Consider the following 25,208-nt stretch of genomic DNA (forward strand, 5'->3'; position numbering starts at 1 on the left):
GCCAAAGACACTGTAACCTCTCAAACTGCTTCTGTTTTGTTGACAGCTCCTAGCTCCGCTCCCAAAGATTTAACAGTTATAAGCCGTGAAGGACGACCCCGTGCCATTTTGATCAGCTGGCAACCACCTATGGAGGCCAACGGGCGAATCACAGGTGGGTCTTTGCACATAAACACACGGGTGTACCGCTGTAGTTTTCTGTAATAACACATACTGTTGATTAGAGTTGAAGAGAGGGTTAAGTTTCTGATGATTTTTTTCAGCTTAAGGTTTATCATTTAGTCTGAAAGTAGATCGAAAACATCAACACACTCTTCAGGACTACATGAACCCAGCTGCTTTGTGTATCCAAACGCACACACCTAACACAATATCTTCCATTGTTCCATCTCTCCTCCTCTGGGCGATCAGCTCGGCTGTAAACCCGTCTGTTTTAACGAGCTCCGCTGTTCCTGCAGCGTCCCCGAGGACGAATCAAACGCTCCCTGCGGGCATAACAGCACAACACAGACTTACTCTCAGACACACAGATCGCATATTTTTAAACCCTCTACTTGTTTCTGTTTTACATCCTAAATGTTTTGTTTTTTCCTAAATGTTTTTAACATTTGCTTCTAAATGGCATGTACCCAAACATTCTGGGTATCAGATCGTAGTTCTCAGGTTTTTCACTATAATTATTCATATTTTGCAGCACCTTTCAGTGACGCACTTGTAAAAAAAAATTCCTCTAGTCCCGTTGACCTGGTTCCAGTTACAGTTCAGATCACATCCGCCTATTATAACAGAAGAACTGTTTCGTATGCAAAAGGCTTGATTTTATATAACACCTTTCTATCTTCTCAAACTATGTTTTTTTAGAATTTAACTAAAATGTAACCTAACTCTAACTACCCAAGTGGTTCACCAGTAGATGTTAATAGGTTAAAAAGATGACTATTTTTAAAAATACATATTATTACTCATATAATTACAACTCGTTCGACAGGTTACATTCTGTATTACACTCTGGATAAGAACATGCCAATAGACGACTGGGTGATGGAGGCAATTAGTGGCGACCGACTAACCCACCAGGTTGTGGATCTGAACCTCGACACTGTTTACTACTTCAGGATTCAAGCCAAAAATGCCAAAGGAGTCGGCCCTCTATCCGAAGCCATCCACTTCAGGACAGCCAAAGGTGCGTCCGAGTGTGTGTGAGACTGAACACCCGTTCCTGCTTTACCTGTAAATGTATTCCTTTGTTTCATATTTTATAAATTAGCTCACACTCTCTGTTGCTTTTTCAGTGGAGCATCCAGACAAGATGGCCAACGATCAAGGTAGGCTTTTTCATCTTCAAAGTGGTTTCTCATCAGACTGTCTGACTTCAAGGCAAATCATGTCTGAAGGTCTGAATCATCCTCAATCTCCAGTAAACAGTCATTTTAACTTTCATGTGAGCAGTTATTTTTTATTTTGAGTTCAATCTGAAAATTATACTCGTGTTATTTGATCTTCAGATCATGTTTTGAATACGATTAATCTTCATCTCTCACAAGTTTATTTAAGTTTTGTCTGCCTTTGCAACAAGTTGTAAAATGTTACATACTCCTGAAATTGTGGCATGACATTCAGTTGAACTGAAAACCCGATTCACAGACTTCAAAGATATAGAGCTGAACACACAAACTCTACACTGACAGAGACTTCATAAGCTTTTCAGGATGAGGCTCAGACTGTACATGCATGTAGCCATTGTGATGTCACTCACTGGTTTCCACCCTTTGTACTTTTAAGTATCAATGTTAACATTTTTCTGGCTTTTTGTTTTAGCCTGAGCGTGTATTTTGTCATGGATCGCTGTGTGGCAGGCAGGATGAGGACCCAAAAATGCAAAACTCACAGACTCAGGGGATGAACTCAAAAATCACAGCTTTAATGCTGGAGAGGCAGATCGCAGGAAATACAAAACTAAACTGGGAACAACAAACTAAGCACTCGCAGAGAGACACGGAGATCCACACAGCATGAGGGAGAACGCGACACGGAACTGAGGGAGACGCAGACATAAATACACAGAGGGTTAACGAGGGAAGTGGGAGCACATGGGGAACACAGGTGACACTGATAATCATAACGGGACAGGGCGGGGTGAACATAACATGACGTATACAGGCGCGGGAGTCACAAAGTAAAACAGGAAGTACACGGGGGTTCAGACAGGAGGGGAGAGAGAGAGCACAGGAAGAACATAGACATAACGGGCAGGGGAAACATGGAATAAACACAAAGAGAGACGAGGGCTCATAAATACACAGAGGGGCACACGGGGGGTAAGAGTCACGAAGGGAAAACACTTAGGGAACAACACACCAGGACAACTCAGGAAACATGGCCTAAATAAGGAACGAAATAAAAAAAAAACAAGAAACTAAGAATACTGGGCCCACATGGCCCAGGACCATGACATATTTATACAGTGAAACTAGCAAAGAATAATAAATAATAAACTTATTTACATAACACCTTTTAAAACAAAGTAATAATTTGTTTTAAAAGTGGCATCATGTAGGCATCCATACACTCTTTCCCCCATTGGAACAACAACTATGTTCACTGAGTCACATCATTCAATGAAGGCTGAGGTCTCCAGTTTGAGGTTCTTGAGTTTGTCTTTAACTGAAGAGGGCAGTTCACCATTTTCAAGGACTGAGCTCCCATGGTGTGTTGTTATAGATAAAAAGAACGGCATCACTTTTGCACTTCTGAACAGATAAACCACCACTGAGTGTGAGCTAGGATTTACTGCTTTAACAGCTTGCTGCTTTGAGACTCGATATGCAGTAGTCTATATTCGTTGTTCATGTTCATTGAAAAGTTTTTTTAATTTGATTTTTCTTCATTTCACAGCTCATATAAAATTACTTCATTCAGTCAAAAACAGGTTATATGCAAATATTTGGCTCTTTGCATATAACCTGTTGTTGCCAACCCACTGTTAGATGACTGAGAGCATATTTTTAGTTGGTTCCAATCATGTTTGCTAGATTAGCCAGGTTCATGTTTAATGTCTTAACATAACATCCATATGGTTTTAGGTTTGGTCAACATTCACCCCTTTTTATAGAATTGTCCCCAGTTGTTCTTAAACCTTCTTTCGGCTTCTCCTGTTAGGGGTGGCCCCTGCCTCCACCTCACCCACCCATGGTATCCTCCTGTGTCACATCTACATATCCTCCTTCGTATATCCATGAACCTTCTGTGTATCCCTGTATCTTTTCTACAGAATTTTTCTCCAGCTAGAACTAGAAAGGATTTTAACAAAATGCCAAATTGTGTGAGCTATTATTTAAAAGGTAAAATCTTCTAGTTTATGAATATTTGCCTGTTTAGTATGTGGTTAAACACAAATCCTTAACCCTAGATGGGTTGCCCATAAACTGATGTAGGTTAATGGACTGGGCTGTCCTCCAGTCTGACTTTCACCAGATTTCCAGTACTTAGTTCAGTGTAACAGAAACAGAACGGACCTCAGACCCTCTTTGTCCTGGGAATTTTTAGTGCATCTGGACTTAAGTGCAGCGAAGCGCTTTAGGCGTTGGGACTTAGCTCATGTGTCAGGGTGTTAAATGGTGCTGTTTGTCACTGACAGTTGTGTGTATGTGGTATGTGCACATGTACACTCTGTGGTCCCTCTCCATATAAATCAGAGGTGTTGTCAGGGGAGGAGGGAAGATTGATGCCTGGCCCTGTTTCTGTGGACCTTATGCTCTGTAAACACATTTACACGCTTTCACTCACACACAGCCATAAATGCACTCGCACTGGCAGACTGAAGAAAAAGAATTGATTAAAGATTTCAAAATCTTACTTTAATGAAAACTGGGTTGGGTAGATTGAAAAACATAAACAATTCCAACATTTTTATATTTCAACAAACTGAAAGTGAGCCCAGCTGCTGCTGCTCGATGGTACGTGAGAAAGAAATCAGCTTTTAAAATGTGACTTTAAGTGAATTTGAGATATGGGGGTCTGTAGCTTCAGTTTCCTGATGGGAGCGACAGTGCTGAGGTTTTGAAAATCTCTTTCATCAGTTTCCAGTCTGTCTTCTCTGGCAGCCCGTGTGATGATCTACTTCCTCTTTAAAGTTTTTCCTTCAGTGCTCTGCATTCACATATTGGCCTCGCCTGCTGCTTTGTAAACTAGGGTAAAACACAAAAATGACTATTCAGAAAAGTTTTTCACCAATATAGTGGTCATGCAAATGAGGCAAACTATAAAGGCAACCCATATAAATGTATTGTTAAGTCAACTTCTTCCATCCAGATCCACTTTGGAGCAACACCTAAAATCATATACCGAAAAGAAACTCTTACTTTATGAATAAAAAATATCTTACCTCAGCAAAAATATCTTAAATTTTCTGACTCAAGCATCGGCAACAAAGATAGGACAGGAGGTTTTTTTCATTTTAAATAATGATCTGTGGCCTTGTCTATACATCCCAACTACTCTGTGGAACAGTACACAAAATGCCAGCACTGACTTCTCATTACATTACTGATAGGGATGTAACTGGAGATTTTAAAACTGCTGCAGCTCAGAATGCACAGAATACCATTTGTATTGCCCAGTGCATCATGCTAATCAACCATCCTGTGCTGTGGTGGTTAATGTTTAAGGTTATTTTAAGTATAGTTAATTGAAATTAACAAAACATTTTAGTAAACTAAGGTAAAAAATAAAAACCGGACTTCATAAAAAATAAAGTAATCGAAACTATTTAGTGAACTTGGAAAACAGACACAATAAAACTAAAATACAGAGGAAATATCTGTCAAACACATTTGTATTTTTTTAATTAATTTTGTAAAGAAAACAACTAAATCCAACACTGAAACATTTTCAAACAATAAACCTAAACTGAAATTCACTCTGGACACTAACTGAAACTGAACTGAATTAAAACAAAAAGTCAACATAAAAATTAAATCTAATTAGAAAATTAAAATTATTAATGTCTGCTTATACAATGCTTGCAAGGTAAAGACTGAACTGAATACTAAAATGTCTGTTTATCATGTCTGTGGTCAATGTTTTCAAGTGAGCACAGTAGGCTAGCTCCAAGTGTTAATAATGCTAGGGTTGAGCCCTACTCTGATTGCCAGGAAATAGCCAGGAAACTATAGAAAGGCATGAAATGCCTGCCAGTATGTCAATATCAGTATTGGCATCAACACTAAAAAGTTCCTGTTGGCTCAGCCTTTACTAGATATTCAAACAACAGTTGATTATTTGACAAATTAGTCTTTGAAATATTTTCCCCACAATGTAGTATAATAATATGAAGAACAACACAAAAATAAGACAAAGAATTGGATGATATAAGCACATCATTAGTGAAACTTAGCTGACTGAATTGGCTTTGTAACTGATAAACAGAGAAACTGACTGTGTCCAAACACAAATAAAATGCTGTTAGATTATCTTTGTCACTAACTTACACATAATTAAAGTCTTGATTCTATCTAAGCAGTTCAGAATGTGAATACTATTGCACATAGAAGACTGGGTTCAGGATTACCATCTACATTTATTTAACTTTGAGGCAGAAACTCAATAAACTGTCTTTAGCTGGCTGTTTCTGAAGTTTTTAGTGCATCAGCCAGTGAAGGTTAAATTCTCTCGTTTTTGTGGATTTGATAGGTTGTTTGATGCAGTTATTTGAGATGCATGATTCCCCGAATTCAGAAGGATCCCAGATTGCAAGAATTTGGTCTCACTGGCTATGACAGTGTCTCCCAGTTAATTGTTTTTTTAATTATCTGCATATTTGTGAAGACAAGTATTGTCTTTTGAATTTTGTTCTACATTGAAGTGGTAAATAATCATTCCAAAAATTCCTCGATCCAGATCTGGAATGACTCCAAAAGTCAGGACTTATTCACACAGCTCTCAAGAGCAGATGGTGTCCTGTTCAAATTTTTCAGAAGGAATTTCTTGAGAAATATCTGTCATTTTTTTAACAATGGCAACCCCTTGGCACCATCCGAACCTCCTTGCAATTGCTTTGGTCATTTGCAGATTGCCTTGGTTACCTTTAGTTTCGATGAAAGACTCCAAATTGTCTGCAGATACTCACCGGAAGTGCAACTTTAAAAAAAATAGTGACACAAACCAGAACTGAAGAACTTAAAGGTCAACATTTTACATTTGCGTCACACTCTTCACAGGTTCACTGTTGCTTTGTGAGTACTTGGTAAATGATTGGAGAGAAGTCTGGATAGCAACCAAAACAATCACAAGGAGCTTTTCAAGCTGTGTATACCTCTTTGTGACCGAGACGTATACAGGAAGAGCAAGCAAACACTCACCAGCTGGTCGAGAAATACATATTTACACATCCCTAGTGAAGGGTGATTACCACTGACGAGTCAACTGGTCTGTGTACCTGGAACCTTAACTACTTCTAAGCTGGACCAAACTGCCCGTTAAAAAATGTATTTATATCTTTCCATAACTTTTGCCGTGGTCTTAATGAATATATGTAGGTAATAAACAATCCAGCAGAACAGTTCTCTAGCCACTCCTTCATAACACCAACTGCAATGGGCATAAATCCAGGTTTCAGAGTGTAAACTGGCAAGCATAGATAGCAGCATCATTATTTACCCAGAAAGCAAAAAGTTTATAATACAAAATGGCTTCAGGTATAAATCTACTTTGTGTTAGTTAATTAAACTCAATTTCAGAATATCTGTCATGTTAGCACAAAAGTAATAAGAACACACACACACAAGGACCTTCTGAAAGACAAAGAAACAACACAAAAACAAAAATCTAAACCTCTTTAAATCAAGTTTAAGTGGGTGATTTAAAGCTGCTGGCTTTGCCATTTTGATGATCCAGCTTTGAACCACTTCAATCTCCAATTTGTCTGTATTTCGTTACTATGGAAACCATTCTAAACATCCAATCCAGTGTCAGGATCCAGGTGGGTGGATAAAACCTAAGGATTTGGTCTAAATGCACTCTTAGGAGAAACTGCACACACACATACACAGAGAGCACATGTACAACATGACATGTGCCTTAAGACGGCAATTTATTTCCTAAGAAGGGAGCAATCTCTCTGTCAGATTCAGGTGTTCCATCCACAAAATTACTCTGAGCCCATTTTCTCTTCATTTATCCCTTTTCCTTAGTGATACTCCTTCTTTCTCGCCTTTCAGGTCGAGGAGGAGAACACGCCTACTGGCCGCCTGACACCAACCCGATTGACAGGAGCAGCATCAACGGTAACAGAAACTCATCTTCTGCATTTTCTGCTGAGTCTGTCAGAAAGCAGAATTACTTTTAGGTTCATTATTTTGCTCGATACAACAATGAGACTGAATCTCCTGAGAGCTGAGCTGGCTGTGTGTGCGTGTCTGTTGTGATACTCTTGCAGCATCATCAGCTCATCACAGCCGCTCAACTGATTCCTCTAATCACTCGACTCAGTCATGTCTAAACTTACTTTAATAAGTCGCTCTGTCCTGACAAGGAGCTCCAGCTTGCTGATTTACAGTCGGTGAGCATCGCTTCATGTTCGCCGTCGCATCGCCCGTGGCAGGAAAATTTAATTAGATTCACTATCTCGCCATCAATCAGTGTTTCTATAAAGTGGAGGAAAATAATCATCTTTATGGACAAACAGGATTAAAAGAGTGGGGTGGCATATAAATCTTCAGCTTGTAGTTTTTAATATAATGACAACAACAGCAGCGTTATTGGACTGATTTGACATAGAGAAGAAAGGATAGTTGCCTTTCATTTCTAATTAAAAACAGTACAACTAACAATATTAAACATATGAATTATTTATATTCCGTGGCTCTAACACTCTAATATGGAATACAGCTGTTTGTCTGTACTTCTAATATTGTTAATGATATAATTAATATTTTCATCCTGTCGTGGTTTTTTCTTTCCCCAGAAAGTTCTCCTACTCCTCACCTAGCAGAACTGTGAAACGTGCAAACAGGAACAAAAGAACATTTGTATTTGAAACATTGAATTTAGCTCTCGTGAACACTATCATGGTTGCAGTGGTAGCTTGATTTGCACTTTTCGAGTAATACTCAGCAATAGTCAGTGTTCAAGAACATGTTGACATCTTCCGTCTAGCATTCTGCTAAAGACCAAAGCAAACACAAGGAATTCTCTGGTGAAGCACCTGTTTTGTGACCGATTCCTCAGCGGCAGGCCACAAACTTCAGCAACAGATCGCTAGCCGATCAAAGAACATACATTTGTCCATAGCGACTGGAGGTTGCCAAGGGGTTAAAAGACGGTCTGTAAATAACTCAGGCCAAAATAATAGAATAGCAAAGACAACACTGATTTTGTCAGATAGCTATGTTGTTGCAAAATTAGGACCTCAGCAGTGAAAACGAGCATGTTGATGTTGATAGAAAAGCTTTATTTCAAAATTAGCTATATTAAAATACGAATGCTTACGCTGAAAAGGTGGGGATTTTTTTATGTTGTTGTGAGGACACTGCGTTTGGAAGCAAAAGTAATCCATCTGTTCCACACATACCAGGAGAGCGCAATATGCAGCAGGGCCGGTCACAGAATGTGGGGCTTGATGTTAAGTACAAAAGTGTACTTTACACACCAGACGTCTGAGTTTTGGCAACCTTACAAATGTACTACTGTTAAAATCAGCGGGACAGTCTGGTTCAGCCCAGCTCGCCATGTTTAAACCACTTTAAATACCACTTTTAAAACCCCTGGGAGAGTTTGGACTCCACCGGAGAGCATTTAGACCCGGCTAATCCAGCATCTGTGTAGTAGCAGCTGTGCATGACAGGAGAGGTGAATGCTGGAAGTCAAAATCATCTTTTCAGGGTTTTGTGCTGCTTGGTCAACTATTGTTTGAAATTAAACACACAGAGAGATTTTTTTCCCTACTGCACACAATCATTATGTTTAATACAAGGTGACTTATACTCATACCAAGAACAATAATTATGTCTAAAGTGAATGTACTCATGCAAACTGCATAGTTAACGCCACTTCTACTGATGCATATAAAAATACTATATTTGCTGTAAACTACACTACTATTGCAGCTAATAATGCTGAAACCACTATAAAAGCTAAAGCATTGGCTGATGATATAAACCATGGTCATAATCATAACTGTCCGCTCCCGTTTCTGCTGGAGAAAGACTGTTACTCCTCTTCCGCTGGTAGGTCAGAGGTCAGGGTCTATATCTGGTCTCACTGGAGCACTGTCGGGCAGCGTGTGTGCTTGTGTATATCTGAAGATGGACTCTGACATTTTGTCAGCGCAGTTGCTGCTGCTGCTCCCGGAGGAGATCATAAATCTGTCCTCTTTGACCTCCGTTCCCCTCTGGCTTTATTGCGGGTCAGGCAGGTCGCAGCCTCGTTCATCAGCTCAACGGTATTTCATCTTTAACTCGGTGTCGTCGTTTATGTCGCAGAGCTTCCTCTCACTTGAAAAATGAGCTTGAGAAGAGTCACCTCAGATTGGTTTCATTGTGCCACAGCTCTGTAGGTCTGACGGCTTCTGTGCAGAGGTGAACCGATCCCGTCTGATGTTCTTGCCTCAACCGAGCAAAGACCTTCAGCACTGCCACTCATTCACTAAAGTTCCTCAGTTTTCTCTTCATATCTCTTGGGAAGTAGATGCTGGCAGTTGTTGTGAGAGGTCCATACCTCTCCACTCACAGCGCCAAGCTATTAAAGTTAAAAATATCTCAGTTTTAAGTAAAGGGAAACAACATCTCAAGAGTTTTAATCAAAAACATTAACTTCTTCGTCTTTTATAACCCCCTGTAGCTTCACTTAAGTAGCTCAGAAATGTTCAGACATTTTCTCTCTGCTGGTCAGAAAAAATGGCTTTCATGTTTATACATTAATGGAAAGCACATTAAGCATATTATACATTATGCATATTAAGTTTATATTCCTAAACTGAGAGATTAACATATTTGCTAATATGATGACAATACTGAAAAACTAAACACATCAAATTGTTGGCAAAAGTGTTGGATTTGCAGCTGTATAAACCAAAGTATTGGATAAAAAGATTTGTAATGTGGATTGTGCCCCACGCAAAGTTATTTCTGTTCATGTCTTTGTATAAGGTCAATCCATTAACTGCTGAGATGTTGCAGTTTATTTACAGCATGTGGTTTCCATAGGAGCCTCCAAAAGAACCGTCCACGTGATGCAGGTTTTACATTAACATCAACCCTTAATTAAATACTAAGGAGGCTTCAGTAATAATGTTGTGCACATAATTGGACTGTATGATAGTATTGAGTTTATCTCTCTGCTGGTATTAAGGACAGCGCTGAGTTGTTTCTCTGAAGTTTTTTAATACTCATTTATTGGATTTTAAAACTTAACAAATGAAAAAAAAACCTGCTTGTTCATGAACAGTTGCAGGAACATAGTAAAAGTAGGACAAAATGTTATCCAGTATGATGTCATTGTGACTGACAGTGATGTTCAGATTAAAGCCTCATTGATGTGTATACTCTGGTTTCTCCACAGAGATTTTTTCCCCCTGGGGTGGACCTTGTCTTTGATTTGTCCCTTTGGTGCTACAGTGCTTTATGCTCCAGTCTATAAAGAATAAACTATAAGCTATAAAATAAAATTAGTCGGAATCACGCTGCATTTTGATGTCTTTGTTTGCATTGTCATCTTTGTAACTGCTCAGTTTCGCTTCCCTGCTGGATTTCTGGGCTTTGCAAGGATTTCTGTGCTCTCCGTCGCCCTTGTGTTGATTTGTTGGTGTTGTTGTGGCTTTAAACTGACTCAGCTGGCGAGAGTTTGTGATTTATTCTACACAGTTTCTCTGAGCTTCTGGGCCTGTGCTACTTTGCTGAAGGGCATCTCAGTAGAGGTTGTTACTACTCTTGTTATCATCAGTAACATACATTTTGCTCACGGGTCAGTTTTGACTTCCTGTCAGTTGCTGCTATTGTTGCATCTTTTTGTTATTTAAAATTACGGACTCTTTTTCTACTTTATACTCAATAAAACTGTAATTTATTGTAAAAACAAATATTAATTTGATGAAAGACATTTTTGCCACGACCTTTCTTAATCTAAAAAGCTTTTTTAAGATGAAATTTAACAAGGTGCCAATAAGCGGATGAGCAGAAGACTACCATTCGACTAACTAAAATCAAATTTTTGTCTCCACGGTTACCTTTAGTTAACATCAGATGACACAGTCCTGTACATAAAACATCAAGAGTTTTAAACCTCCTGTACAAGTTTTCCTTAATGTATAAATAGGAACAAGAAAAACATTAATGGTATTCTTGTCACAGTCCGGCGAGGGCAGACTGTATGTGTTGACAAAAGGACCCAAAACGCAGACTCCAAAAACTGAACATGGCGTGGATTTAACAAAAAACAAGCCGTTTATTGAGGCTAGCAAAAGGGCATTGGTGAAACTAAACAATAACCCAAACTGGGTGAACTAAAACTAAACATGAAAAAACCTTAAACATGGTGAACTGACATAGATTCCTGAAGTAGTGACATGGACGAGCAGACGACCTGACAAAGAATGACTGAAAGCACACGGACTAAATACACACAGGAGGATAATGAGGGAAATGGGAACACATGGAGAAACAGCTGACACACATGAACATAACGACGTCACAAGGAGAGAGTAACACTAAAAACATTGAACATAGAAACACAGGACCCCTTCAAAATAAAACAGGAAATACAATGAGACGCAGACCTGACAACATAAGACACACAGACATGAAACACACGAAGGGCAAGGGAGACTTCACAGGGGTTGAAAACACAAGGGGGAACTAATAAGCAAATGAACATAGGAAACTTAATAAGCTTAAACATACACTATAAACATCAAAATGAACTAAAACTCAAAACACTGGGTCATAAGACCCAGGATCGTGACAATTCTGTACAAACTAATCTGTTCTGTCATGTAGCTATATAGCTACATGTATATGCAGTGATACAATGCACACAAGTTATTTAACTTGTGGGATCAAGGTATTTTTCTCACGGGCATGTCATTGAACAAGTTGTTTCTCTTGTGAGAAAAATTTCATTATATTGAAGGAACTTGTGGAAAAAGATGTTTTATCTCTTGGTCGAACTAAATTGCTTATCTTGCGGGAACAACATGTTCATATTGTTGGAACAAGTATTTTGTTCTTTGTTTAACTTGTGGGAACAATTGTTTTAAATATTTATCCAGCTTGTGGGAACGAGTGTTTAACCAAGTAACTGGCGAATGCATTAGCATAACAGGAAAAGACCTGAAAGTTACCTGAAGTTTAGCCAACTTGTTCCCACAATATAAACATCTTTGTACGCCCAGGAGCTATAAAATATTTTAAGTTAGCAAGTGACTCCTACTGATTTCAGTTCTGTTTTTCATGCTAGAGTAGCATGAATTTAATTATGTGACATTCTGAGGTGTAAATCAGACCTAATTAGCTGAGTTCTCTCCATTTTATGGTCGCTGAGTTCATCTGAAGTGAGTGGATAAGTGCTAAAGAAACAGAACTGTACCACCGCTGCACAAAAAGGAAATGCTGATTAACAGGTGATGATTGACTTGATTTAAATCATTTTTACCTTCACTTTCACATGTTTAACTTGTCACTTGTGAACAACTGTGATCATTTTTAACCAGTGGGGAAAAATTCAAAGCAATCAACGTGTGCACAGTGTAGGTGAGGTGAAGGTAGTGTCATCAATCACAGGACTTTCAGGACTTTGTAGGTCTGCTATTTTTTCATTTGATCTTTTGGACTTTTTATTTTCAGATGTTGTTTTTAGTTAGTTTTAATCACCAGAACTTCTTGGTTTGGACTTAAATGCACATTTTTCACACAAAACGCTAGAAGGTAAGACTTTCCACAAGCATACCTATTTTCTTACCATAGAGGCAGATCCTGGTCAGTAAAGGATTGAGATTACGCTGCCTGTATATAATCCATGAATGTAACCATGACATTAACCATTGGTTTCTGGACTTTACGTTTTGAATCCTCAACGTTAGCATTTCTGCAGCCACCACATTTGATTTTAGGAGCCAGATGTGACCACGTGTGGATAATAAAATCAAGCACTAATCTATCACTTAATGCTAGCAAGCGTCTAATACATGTTTGTGGTAGACAGTAGAAATTCTACAATTTTACTCATAAAAATTGAAGCATAATCTTCCTTGATGGCCTGCACCACACAGGAAAACATTATATTTGGCAGGCAGATCGATTAAAATACTCTAAAAGGCGCAAACACTACACATGAATTCGCTATTGCCCTCTGTACAGCACGATTGTACAGCTGTTATAAAGGTCAATACTGTCCATAAAAATGTGCGTGCTTTTATCCATCCATGAAACTAAGCATTTTAACATGAGAGGCTGTGATGAGTGACTCGCTTTTGGAACCAGCGTCACGTGGCCACTCGAAGATCTGCAGTTTTCAGACCTGAAGGTTGACGCTTTGTTCAAAAAAGAAGTTGAACTGTCATCACTTTTTCTGGTGACATCAAAGGTTGAACTTAGTATATTTTAATTACCCCATAACCTTTGCTCTCGCAAAACAATGAAAGCAGAAACTGCATCAGCTAAAACTCAGAATTCTGAAATTAAATAAAGAATTTAAAAAGAAAAAAAAGGAAGAAAGATGATGAAATTGTACTTTAAAAAGGAAAAGAAGGTGGTGTTGTGGCTTCTGTGCTGTGGCCGTAAGCTTTGATGGATTGTGGTTTTCATTGAGAGAGACAAGCAAATGGAGAGAGAAGGTGAAAGAGGAAAAGTGTCCTGCTATCTCTTTTCCTTTGTGTTTCTCTTTGTCTCATATGTACACACTTCTCTTGATATTTTGTTCATCCATCTTCTCCCTTTCTTTTTCTTTCATTCTCTCTCCCCTCTCAGTCATTTTATTGTCTCTCCATTCCTATGTTTTCCTTTCCTTTCCTTTTTCCACCTCTCCAGCTCCTCCCTCTTTAACACACTTCCCTCGCCTCTGCATTTGGACTTCATGCCCCTTATGTGTTTCCTATTTTCTCCCTCTCTCTGCGCCAAGGTCGAGTTAATGAATGACAGAGCGTGTCATCAATTCCCCTCTTTCCCTTTACACCTGTCGTACACTCATACACACACTGTGTATTGATCGGTAAAGCAGCAACAGCAGCAGCTTTGCGTTTTCAGTCCAGTCAAACCACTTCTTCTTTTTCCTTTGTCTCAATTTTGGGTATCGTGGAATAACATATATTGGTTGCACAACTAAGACAGATATAAAAATGTGACTGTGAAGCAGTTAAATATAGCAATTTGCCTAAAATTTGATTCGGTATATCAACTTATAGTAGTGTTACCCTTCCTGTTCTGCTTTCCACATGATATTATGAAAAAGGTAAAACCAAATTTAACCCTTGTGTGGTGTTCGTATTTTTGTTACTCAGCCAGTGTTCATGGGTCTGGTGGACCCGCTAGAGTTTTGGCTTTCCAAATTAACACTATCAAACAATTTTATGTTAAATTACTCAACAGATGTTTACTTCATCCCAATTACAAGACATATGAACAGCAAACATGGTTAATTTTTTCCCTTTACCTTTGATAGATCACATTTATGAATTAATGTGCTTCTCGTTTTTCTTTTATATAAAATGTTATAAATAAATCAGTTATAATCAAGTGGAGTGAGTGGAAAGACACAACACATTTACACGTGAAAAAATAATTAATTGTTTAATTTTTCTTTTGAAAAAAACTGAACACGGGTCTCACAGACCCGAACACCATACAAGGGTTAAATTTCAGTAAAATTCAATCTTCTTTGAATAGAAAAAGTTAAATGATTAAATGATTTCTTTATGGCTTTATTAGTCTCTCACATTGTTGCGGAGTAATTGTGGATCAGTCTTCTTCACAACGTTGCTTCAGTTCATTGAGGCAAACGTCTCCACTTTGGGCTCGTCTGCCAAAGCACATTCCTCCAGAAATCTTGTGCTTTATTCAAACCTTACAAACCTACGCTGTGCTGCCATCTTCTCCTCAGCTAAGAAACGCGTTCTCCTCGTAAGCCTTCCAGACAAGTCGTACTCAGTGTCTTTCTAAATATACTGTCACCATGTGACCTTAGGTTGAATTAAATTGAATTGAATTAAATTGTAAATAATCTTTCTCATTGGAGAATGATGGACGTCAAATGAACCTTCTCTGAATAGAGCAATTATTGCTTCTCTAACACACACCTGAATGCTCCTGACCAGCAAACTGACAAAACGTCTGAATTTATATAGGTGCTGAGACTTGCTGGTGATCAGTTAATGCATTTGATTAGCAGCACCTGACTGTTACCCCAACCTTATGGAAGCAGTGACTGTGCTTTTCATGGGATTTCATAGAGTTCTGTGAAAACTTTTTTTTCTTCATATTTAAGCACCTTGAGGCAGCTGTTATTGTGGGTTTATATAAATCAACTGAATTGAATATAACTGTGTCATCAGCAATCATCAAAATGTATGAAACAATTTTTGTCTTTTCTTTTTATGGTGAAATTTAGTTAGTTTAAAAGATCTAATGAGCAAAAGAAAAAGCATTAACAATTTGCCTGAGATATTACAGTATATATAATTTATTGTTGTAATGTTGGCTATATCAAGCATTTTAGGTGAAGGTTTCAGGAAAATGTTTGTTATACATAATGAATTCACAGTAAAAATGGCATAAACTTTATAAACTGATGTCATTTTAGTATATTCATTTTGAATATACAGATTTCAGTGTGCATTTATTCATGTTTCTAACTTCTGCCTCTCTTCTTGTATTTATTCCAGAGTCTCCAATTGGTCAGATGCGTCCCCCTCACGGCAGCGTCACCCCTCAGAAGAACAGCAACCTCCTGGTCATCATTGTGGTTTCTGTGGGAGCCGTCACCGTGGTCGTGGTTGTCATCGTGGCCCTCATCTGCACACGGCGCACCTCCGCCCAGCAGAGGAAGTAAGATGTTTCATTCATCTGTGTGATGGCAATAAACGGCTGTCACTGTAATGAGGCAGATGGTTAATGAGCTGCCCTGCATGTCTTGTTTTTTCTCACAGAGATTTACTCTGAAATTAATGTCCCTGCCAGCTCACACAGGTCTGAATATATGTACCAAATCACAAATAACCCAGCCAGCAAAAACCTCAGTTAGATCTCTGCATGTAGACTTTATCATCCCAGGAAATGTCAGTTCATCAGGTTTTAACGTTATTTCATTGTAGTTTGTTTTGTCATGGTTTTCTTTTTATAAACACACTCAAGAGGTTTTATTTACTCTTTCAAAACCACCTGTTAGAAGTCAACTCACGCAGATGACTTTTGTAACAGCAGGAATGGCAATTATGCCTTTAAACTCGACTTCTAGCCTCCTTGAACCGATTTGTAAGAAATGCGACAGAAAAGCCGCAACTGTGTTCCCAGTGCATCTTCAGTGCATTTCCATTCTCCAAATCAATATGTCTTTCATTGTGGGTGCATCAGCGATGGTCAACCACTGCAGGCACCAAGATTGCTTGGGAGAAGAATACCCTGTTTAGCCCACTGCTACAGAGGCAGAACTTCAGATAAGCAAGAAATAATGAATGGATGAACAGTTTCAGTCTAGTTTGTGTTCATGAAATTGCAGTTTTTAGTATTTTTCTCAGTTTTAGTCAAAATGATTATTTATATAGTTCATGAAATTACACTTGGTATCATATAATCCACTAATAAAGTGGATTAATTTCATCTTCCTACCTTCAATCCACCTTTATTGTAATCCTGTTCATGACATCATATGGTGGCTATGAGAGCTCAACATCCTGCAAATTAAAAAACAAAACAACAAAACATCTTTAATGATTTGAAACACAGGAAAACTCCTCAAAAATACAGATACAAGTAGAAATGATGCTCTGGTTCAGAGAGTTTCTGTATAATCCCATTTATAATGTCAGTATAATTTCATAATTCTCCTCTCCACATTTCAGTGAGCATAATCTTGTTTCATAATCTTCAAGAGTTCGAGGCAGTTCAAGACATTATGCCAAATTTCATTTGAATTCATACTGTTTTATGATCCAGATGATCAGATTTGAGTACAGCTACAGGTGGAGAATTCACAGCCCTCTCCACCCCACAGTGCTTTCATTTAGTGGAAATAAACGATGATGGATGGAGTGTTTTCTTCTCCTGACCCTCCTCCCCGGTGCGTTTCTCATCCTCTGTGCAGGAAGAGAGCAAGTCACAGTGCCAGTAAGAGGAAGGGCAGCCAGAAGGACCTGCGGCCTCCGGACCTCTGGATCCACCACGAGGAGATGGAGATGAAGAACATGGAGAAAGCTCCCAGCATCGCACCGTCTGGCCACGATTCACCAATCCAGTCTTGCCAGGACCTCCCCCAGGTGGCACACAGCCAATCAGAGAGCCAGATGGGGAGCAAAAGCAGCCATTCAGGTACAGTACTGATTCTCATTTACCAATCAATTTAGTATATAATGTGTATAGCAAAGCTTCATTTAGTTACACTTATATTTTTTATGTGTTTAATTAGATTTAATCTTATAGTTTCTCTTTATTTTACATCATTACGTTTAAGATAAATGGGTTATGAATCTTGGTTTAATTAGCTGTGTAAACAGGCCTAATTAATAATGATAAGAACACAAAAGTATCAAATAAAGATCTTTTCCAAGTGGAAAATGGAACGCTAAACCTAAATCCTAATCCAAGGAAATGAAGATGTCTGAATCCCTGATTGGGTTTTGATTGTGATGTTCCAGGAGCAGATGCTGATGAGGTTTCCAGCAGTATCTCTACTTTGGAGCGTTCTCTGGCTGCCAGGAGAGGAACTCGAAGCAAAATGATGATTCCCATGGACTCGCAGCCGAGCAACACACGTAAGTAACGCAACAGAATATATGGATATTGCTACTGTGAAGCTAAGCTTTCATATATGAAGTACTATTTTGAAGCATTTTGGCCTCTGACATGGGTGTGTTTGTTTGTTTGTTTTGTTTTTTATAGCTAGAAATGATAACTTGGTTAGCAAGCTGGATCCTAATAACTGCACAGGTGAAACACATATGTTGCTAATAAAATACTAAACTTCTCGGACAGTCTGCTCAACCATTTTATTTGTCAGATAATTGCATTAAGGATGCTCCATAAAGCACTAAAGGTCCAGTTCAGTTCATCCAATTAGTCTAATTGAATTGTTGGAATCACAGACTGTATATAAATAATGAACGTAGCTTCTGGGGGAGCACCCCCTGGTTTGTTGTAAAGCTTCAAATGCATCTCAGCCTCATCTGAGGCTTTTTTATACCATGCTTTATTCTCATTTTTTACTTTAATTAGGACCTTAATTTACAAAATAAACTTTGTGTTTTCTTCAATAAGACTCATAACTAGTGGTTGGGAACACACACTCATCACAAAAGTGTTTATTGAGGTCAGAGAGCACCAGAGCTGAGAGTTATTTTCTATCAGAATTCTTAATAGCCCAAAGTGTGTTTTCCAAACACAGGAGTCGCCCTCCAGTAGACATCTGGAAAACTGTGGGTTTAAGACACTTTTGCAGTGGATTCACAATCATTTAAGCTCTTCTATTTATCATGATTGTTTAGAGCTCTTTGCCTCTCGATCGCTCTCCTTCTTGGTCATGCAGCCCTCGCAGCCTGGAGGTTTGTTGCGGCTCATTGTCCTGCTGAAAACAAACAGTGTTCCCAGGGATGGTGTGAGCATTGTATCACCATATGCTTCACAGCAGGAACCTCCTTTACTACATCTCACAAACACATAAAACCAAAGTTCCTATGACATCAAAGCCCTGATTTCCACTGGTCTGACGTCTATTCCTTTTCTCTCTTCTTCCAAATAGTTCTCTTCTTCTGCATATCATTGCCGTTCTGTAGTTCAGCTATGATGGCCTGATTTTCACAGTCAAACTAAGAGTGTTTGATCTTTGAAACAGCGACTAAATTCCTTTTAAGGAGGATGGAGGGATGGTAGTGGCATAATTAAGATGACTTTTACCCAGGAGACATGAGTTTGAGATCCATGCGGGACTCTTTTTCTTTATTGCACAGTTTTCTATTCTTTTTGGTTGCTTTTTTCTAGGTTAGTAGTCCATCAGAGATTTTATATGCACTTATTCACACAACTGCAAAAGCCCTGATGCTTTGGTTACTTTCTGTTCATTGGTGATGTGCAATGAGTGATTATTATTAATATCAATTATTTTATGGACTAAAAAAATCCCCCAAGTACTGGATTTGATGGAAAGCGTTACAAAATCCTCTCTCTTGTTGCAACTAAGCTCTGACTCGGATCCATCGGTAAATTGATTGTCATCATCCAGTGTGAAACTTTTGCATGTCTTGGGCAACACAAACTTTTAGCCTCCTCCTTTCCTGAGAAGTGGTTCAGCTCTAAGTTTACCAAATTGGGTCACCTATAAATTCATTTATCTTCTGATGGTGGGGTCAGGTTTGTTCTACCTCGTGGTGCTTTAGTCCTTATCCACCTTATCTAGCTACAATTTGTTTATGGTTCATGGAGTTCGCCCTTGAAACCTGACAATATAGCCATTATTTTATTATAATAAAGCTTCTGTGCTTCTACTAAGAATATGGGAATTTTGACACTATTACTTGGTTTTGATGCCATTATTTCCAGACACTTAATTTTCAGTCAGAGTGGCTGGTAGTTGTGAAATAGTACATACAGAACAGCACTGAATTTGTTCATAGTTGCTGGGAAAATGTAGAACGCTAACACACAAACCCAGTGACCACTCAGTCAGTGACCTTTTCTCCAAAGCAACTCAGGTAGTCAGTAATGTCTAATTTGTGTAGGGTGACTTTACTGCACCACAGTAAAGTGACCAGCTTCAGTTAACCTGAAACTAGCAATGAGTGGATAAACATCAGTTAGCTAGCCTACATTATCTGAGGTAGTAATTGTTCTTCATTTCTCAAGGTTACGGGTTAAATAACAGTTGTTATTTTAAACATCAGGAAAAATATGGAAAATCACTTTCCTGAAAATTGGTGAAGCTCACACATGCATTCTTATTTCTGTCTAAAGCTAGTGAGATATCATCACATTTGATGTAAAATCTGTGACTGAAAATTTCAAAATCACATATAATTAAAGAGCTCTGCAGTTTCTCAGATTAACTTGGGAGCATACTGAACTGAGCGTATTTTACATTATGCTCAATATACGTCATTGCTCTTGCTATTGGTGCTTGAGCTTTCACATGGTACCTCCAGATGATGTCTCCAGTGGCCAGTTGCCTTAGGGTGATGATGATGATGATGATGATGATGATAGTCAGAGAGTTCATCTTTCTTTGACTTTCCAACTTTCTTTGGGAGGTTTAGATGTAAAAAGTCTTTCAGGCAAAAGCAAAGTTGAAGAGAGAGGCGTTGACACTTGCACCAACTTTCTCACACTGATAATTAGCCTGTTCATTCCCTCAGAACGACTCAGAGGACAGAGTGGAGGGGAGATCTGAGGACACGCCAGTGACGAGGGGATGAGCCTGGGAAAGACAAAATGAGGAAGGAGAGGCAAGCAGCGAAAAACTGGAAGAGAGTTGGCAAGATGAAGCGGGAAAAAAGGAATGTTGCTGTGAAACCTCAAAGATTCGGTTTACAGTGTGCGACTCCAGCAGTGGCTCTGATCAGATCACATGAGGGGTTTCACATCAGACACAAGAGCAGCTTCAGCCAGTCAACACGGCTGTGACTGTAAAAGTTTTACCAAAGACATGATTGCATTTGTACTTTTCTTTGTCACTCACACTGATTAATGAGTACTGAGCCATTAAATTCCGTGTTCTACAACCACCTAATGGAGTCTGGTGAAGTTAAACAGCAGTTTACGGTTGGCTGGTCAGCACAACTTTAATTTTAAAGACGTTTATTGTAATGCATACCACACTATCTAAAAACAGACCCCTAAATTCTGCACTCTGTTTGGATGAATTTAAAGCATTAGTCTGTAACAGTGAGTCATCAGTGTAGAAAGAATAGCTGGAGTTTGATACAAACTGAGTTTTCTATCTCATTCACTACTGTTTTTCTCCAGATATCATCGTATCTCAAAGATAATTTGGCTATACCTCTTTAGGGTGTTATTCCCTGTATCAGAACTGGCTGTTTTCGATATTAAAATACTTCATTTAAAGGCACATTCTGCAAAGAGGTCTCTAGTGATCACTGCTGTGTAATTTGGCAGATTTGCAGTTTTAGAAATGATTCTTTGACTTAAGTACTCTAACTCATCATAATTCTCATGGAAAAAAACAACAAGTTGGTAGCACCTTGTAGAAGCTTTTCAGTTCATAGCGTAAGGCCCTGTTCCTCTCAGAGAAGACTGTGGATAAAAGGAGCATGGCCACCGTGACATCAGCAGTTTCACATTATTGATATTACCATCTTTTTTAATATTATAATATTATCTAATATTTGAGTATTTGGAGAGGGTCTGCGATACATTGGCAGCCTGTCCAGACTGTACCCCAGCTCCTGCTCTATGAAAGCTAGAATAGGCTCTAGCCCAACAGTGAGGGACCAACATCCCAAACAAAATCAGTGACTTTCATTGATGCCTAGAAATGTCTGTCAGCTATCACTGACTGACTGACTGTGTCAGCAGTTCCCTAAAACACAAAAGTTATGGTCATAACCCAAAATGTAGGTTACAGTAAGCCAACACAACCAGCACTCACAAACATGAAACAGACCTATGTCAAACACCATCCCTTCAAACAGCACACAGCTGATGGCTTAGCCAAGGCTGAGATCTTAATAGAAACATAAAGTCACTGTAATGCCCCGGTCTTGCCACTAAAAAAACCCACCCAAATGATTACCTCTTGTTACATGATTTAGGAAAGTACAAACTGACGGTCAGGATTAAAATCCTTTACTTAAACCATTTAACGCCATTAGAAGAATGTTAACTCTGGTTTAAAGGGTCAGTCCAAGTCATCTCCTCCAGTATTTCTTCAGACATGTCATGTCCCTTCATTTTTATCATACCCCTTTTGAAGCTCTTGCAGTCCTTAATTACACCAGTCTCCTGTCATTTCCATAAGACACCTTTTAACTGTAGCACTTGTGAAGTCTCTAAAGCCGTCTAAGACTATGTCAAATTCTGTTTGATGTGCATCACCCTCGTCGGCTCATCCTCGCACCAACTCTGTCCCACTTCCAGAATCGCAGTGACACCTCCTCCTGTCCCAGCACCCATCGCACTGTGGGTGGAGTTCATAGTGTAGGCACTTGATTTTAAACAGCTGTTTGTATAAAACTGTTTCCTTTCACCATGAGGTTGATGCAGAACATCTGCAGAATCTCTGTGATACCAAATTGTGTCTATGAACCAGTTTTGTGCACAGAAGCAGGTTGTCTAATTACGGTGTTCTCTCTCTGTGGAGTGAATATGTTTTCAGTCACATCAGTGAGCAGAATGTTTCACATTGTAATTACCCTGCTCTCAGTCTGGCTGCATGTCTTGAAGGATTTGTGTCCTCTTTTCTCTCTTTTATTTCTTCTTCTTCTGATGTGCAGTTGCTGCTGTTGTTTAACCCAGTTGTAACAAACTGGAGTCACTGAGGTGAAGCGTAGCATCCAGGTTATAATGCTGTGTGGTTATTTCTGGAGAGAGTGAGTCAGCGGCCAAGTGATAATTCTTGTTAGCATGTGACAAGGACTGTGAGTTTACATAAATGTGGGTGTTTGTGATATGTGGGTCACCATAAAGCAGGAAAACCCTCTGGCTTCCTCTGCCAACACTCAGACCTGTTTCCTATTCTATTTTTTCCCTCTTCCTATCTTTTTTATTTGCTGTCATGTTTCACATTTCATAGATTTTCCTTTTATTTTATTGTTTTTTGGAAGTTCTGTCAAAGACTTCTCTGTTCTAAGCTGTGGCACTGCATCTTTTAGAAATACCGTTTCTCTTTCTGTAAAAATAGAAAAGCTTTAAGGTATTTTTTGTTTTTGGAGAGGGAAGTTAAAGACAATACTGAACTGAAAAACACTAGAAAGTGGACGTTCCAGTCATAGTTTATAATACAATTAGTAATCTGTTTAAATAGGCAGCATATTTTTGTTGGATTTAATTCACTAAACACCTAAAGTATATCAAAAACCACGCTAACAGTTCTTTATCTTCAAATTTGAGTGCATATAGTTAAAAATAAATCTCCAGTGTTGTGCAAAACTCTTGAGCCACCCTTCATTTCTTTATATTTTGCTTCCAAGGAACCAGGCTTTCTTGTGATTTTTTTGAAAGTGGTCTTGAGATATGATTTTCTTTCAGAAGATTTTCTTTGCGTATCGGCTGCTTTTTCACTGATGTTCAGTCCACTCGGTGTTTTTCGTTTGAGCCACTTTGATATATCAATCATTCAAGCATAAAAATGCATCTGTTTCAAAGCATGAACCAGTGTTTACATATTTACACATTTTAATAAATCACTGTATCTATTTCTCATTTTCCTGTGTAATTATAAAGGAATTCTGGTGGAGAGTCCCAGATTTTAAGCCATATGCGAATGTTCCCAAGAGGATCATGGACCCCTATTGATCCTCTACCTAATCACACGAGCCAAGGTGTGAAAAAAGGTGTGGTCACAATTGTTTTTACTGTGTCCATGATGCTCTTGGGGACACTTCCAATAGGGCTTAAGTTGAGGAGCTGAGACTTTCAGGTGGAGCTTAGAGTATAACTACTGCTCCTCCACATCAAAGCGAGACAGTTGAGGTGGTTCAGGCATCTGACCCAGGATGCTTCCTGGACGCACCCCAGGTGTTTTGTATCAGTTTTACCAGTCGGAAACCCCGGGGCAGACCCAGGATACGCTGAACAGATCGTGTCTCCTGACTGACTTGGAAAGGCTTTGTTGTGCAGCAGATAGGAACTGGAGGAGGTGGGTGAGAAAAGGGAGCTCTGCTTAGACTGTTCCCCAAGGAACCCAGACCTGAATACTGAATCAGGGCTAGAAAATGGATGGATGGAAAATCCTGCACAAAAACACACATGTCAATAAAGGTTTTTAAATTGAATTCTAACTGTCAAAAGAGACAGATGGCCAGTTTTCTTCTCCAGCTGCTTCTTCCTCTTTGAAACCCAGAGGTTATTACACTAAACCATCATCAATACCAGCATCGATCAGACAGTATTGATAATGGCAGGGCTGTGATCAGCAGCTTTAGGAGGTGTGTGTGTGTGTGCTCATTTAAACAGAGTCAGGGTTTCATTACAGCAGCAGGACGACCAGAGATGAGCAAGTCTGGTCAATACACTTATTGGCGGAGAATATTGATGAGCTTGGTGCAGTGAGGTGGGGAGCTACAGGTTTATGGAGGTTTTGTAAGAGGGTGAGAAGGAGGCCAGAGATAAGAGGAGACAGAAATACAGATAGAGATCACAAAATGCTGAATTTTGCATAAGAGGATATAAAAAAAATGCTGTTACATGAAGTCACGTAAAATTAACAAAGTAAAAGTCACAAAGGCATTAAATAGAAATAAAAAAGAAGGAGTGATAAAGAAACCATACAGAAAGAAAAATATTGAGCAAAAACAGAGACAAGAATGGATAAAAAGTTTGATCAACAATGACACAAGCACACTGAGATGAAACCCAAATAAAACTGATAGAAAACTGTGAGAGTGAGAGAAGAAAGCCAGACCGGAGACACAAAGACACAGAAACAGCAGGTAGAGGTAGAGATCATCTGACGTCTGCAGAGCAGAGATGTTACAGCCGGGTTTTAAAAAAATGAAACAGAAAAATATCGAAGAAGCCTGGAGCTCCTTTAGCTTAAGCAAAATGCAAGAGACATAAACAAAGAGCGAAACAGTGTGGACCCTGCAGGGGTTTAAGAATAACGCACGTTCCACCAAATCAATTACAAACAATTTACTTAAATGTTCTCAATATTTCCCCCATTAAATAAAAAGCAATCAAAGCAAATAAAAAGTCTACTAGTGCAGTCACTACTGTCATGCATGACATTACAAACACCGAAAGTGTGTTGAAAAGCTATTTACAATTTCAGTCAAATTGCCTTTTTTGTTAATTTAATGTGCAAATGTCCCTAATGCATTTGTCAGTTTGCAGCTATCTTCA

The 25,208-nt window shown here is 38.9% G+C and overlaps 1 protein-coding gene across 2 annotated transcripts in view; it reads left to right on the forward strand.

Moving 5' to 3' along the window:
• dcc (DCC netrin 1 receptor) overlaps positions 1-25,208 on the forward strand; it is a 350,643-nt gene that overhangs the window by 278,658 nt on the left and 46,777 nt on the right. For both annotated transcript variants that reach the window (XM_085278885.1, XM_085278887.1), the window contains exons 19-25: positions 47-154; positions 989-1,183; positions 1,293-1,325; positions 7,218-7,283; positions 15,869-16,031; positions 17,287-17,510; positions 17,837-17,953. In XM_085278885.1, the coding sequence (XP_085135011.1) occupies positions 47-154; positions 989-1,183; positions 1,293-1,325; positions 7,218-7,283; positions 15,869-16,031; positions 17,287-17,510; positions 17,837-17,953 (906 nt within the window). The remainder of the gene's footprint in view (positions 1-46; positions 155-988; positions 1,184-1,292; positions 1,326-7,217; positions 7,284-15,868; positions 16,032-17,286; positions 17,511-17,836; positions 17,954-25,208) is intronic.

The sequence above is a fragment of the Mchenga conophoros genome, linkage group LG7 (assembly GCF_057382185.1).
Source record: "Mchenga conophoros isolate Kocher_MC1m ecotype Shallow Benthic linkage group LG7, M_conophoros_male_GT1.1, whole genome shotgun sequence".
Taxonomy (NCBI): domain Eukaryota; kingdom Metazoa; phylum Chordata; class Actinopteri; order Cichliformes; family Cichlidae; genus Mchenga; species Mchenga conophoros.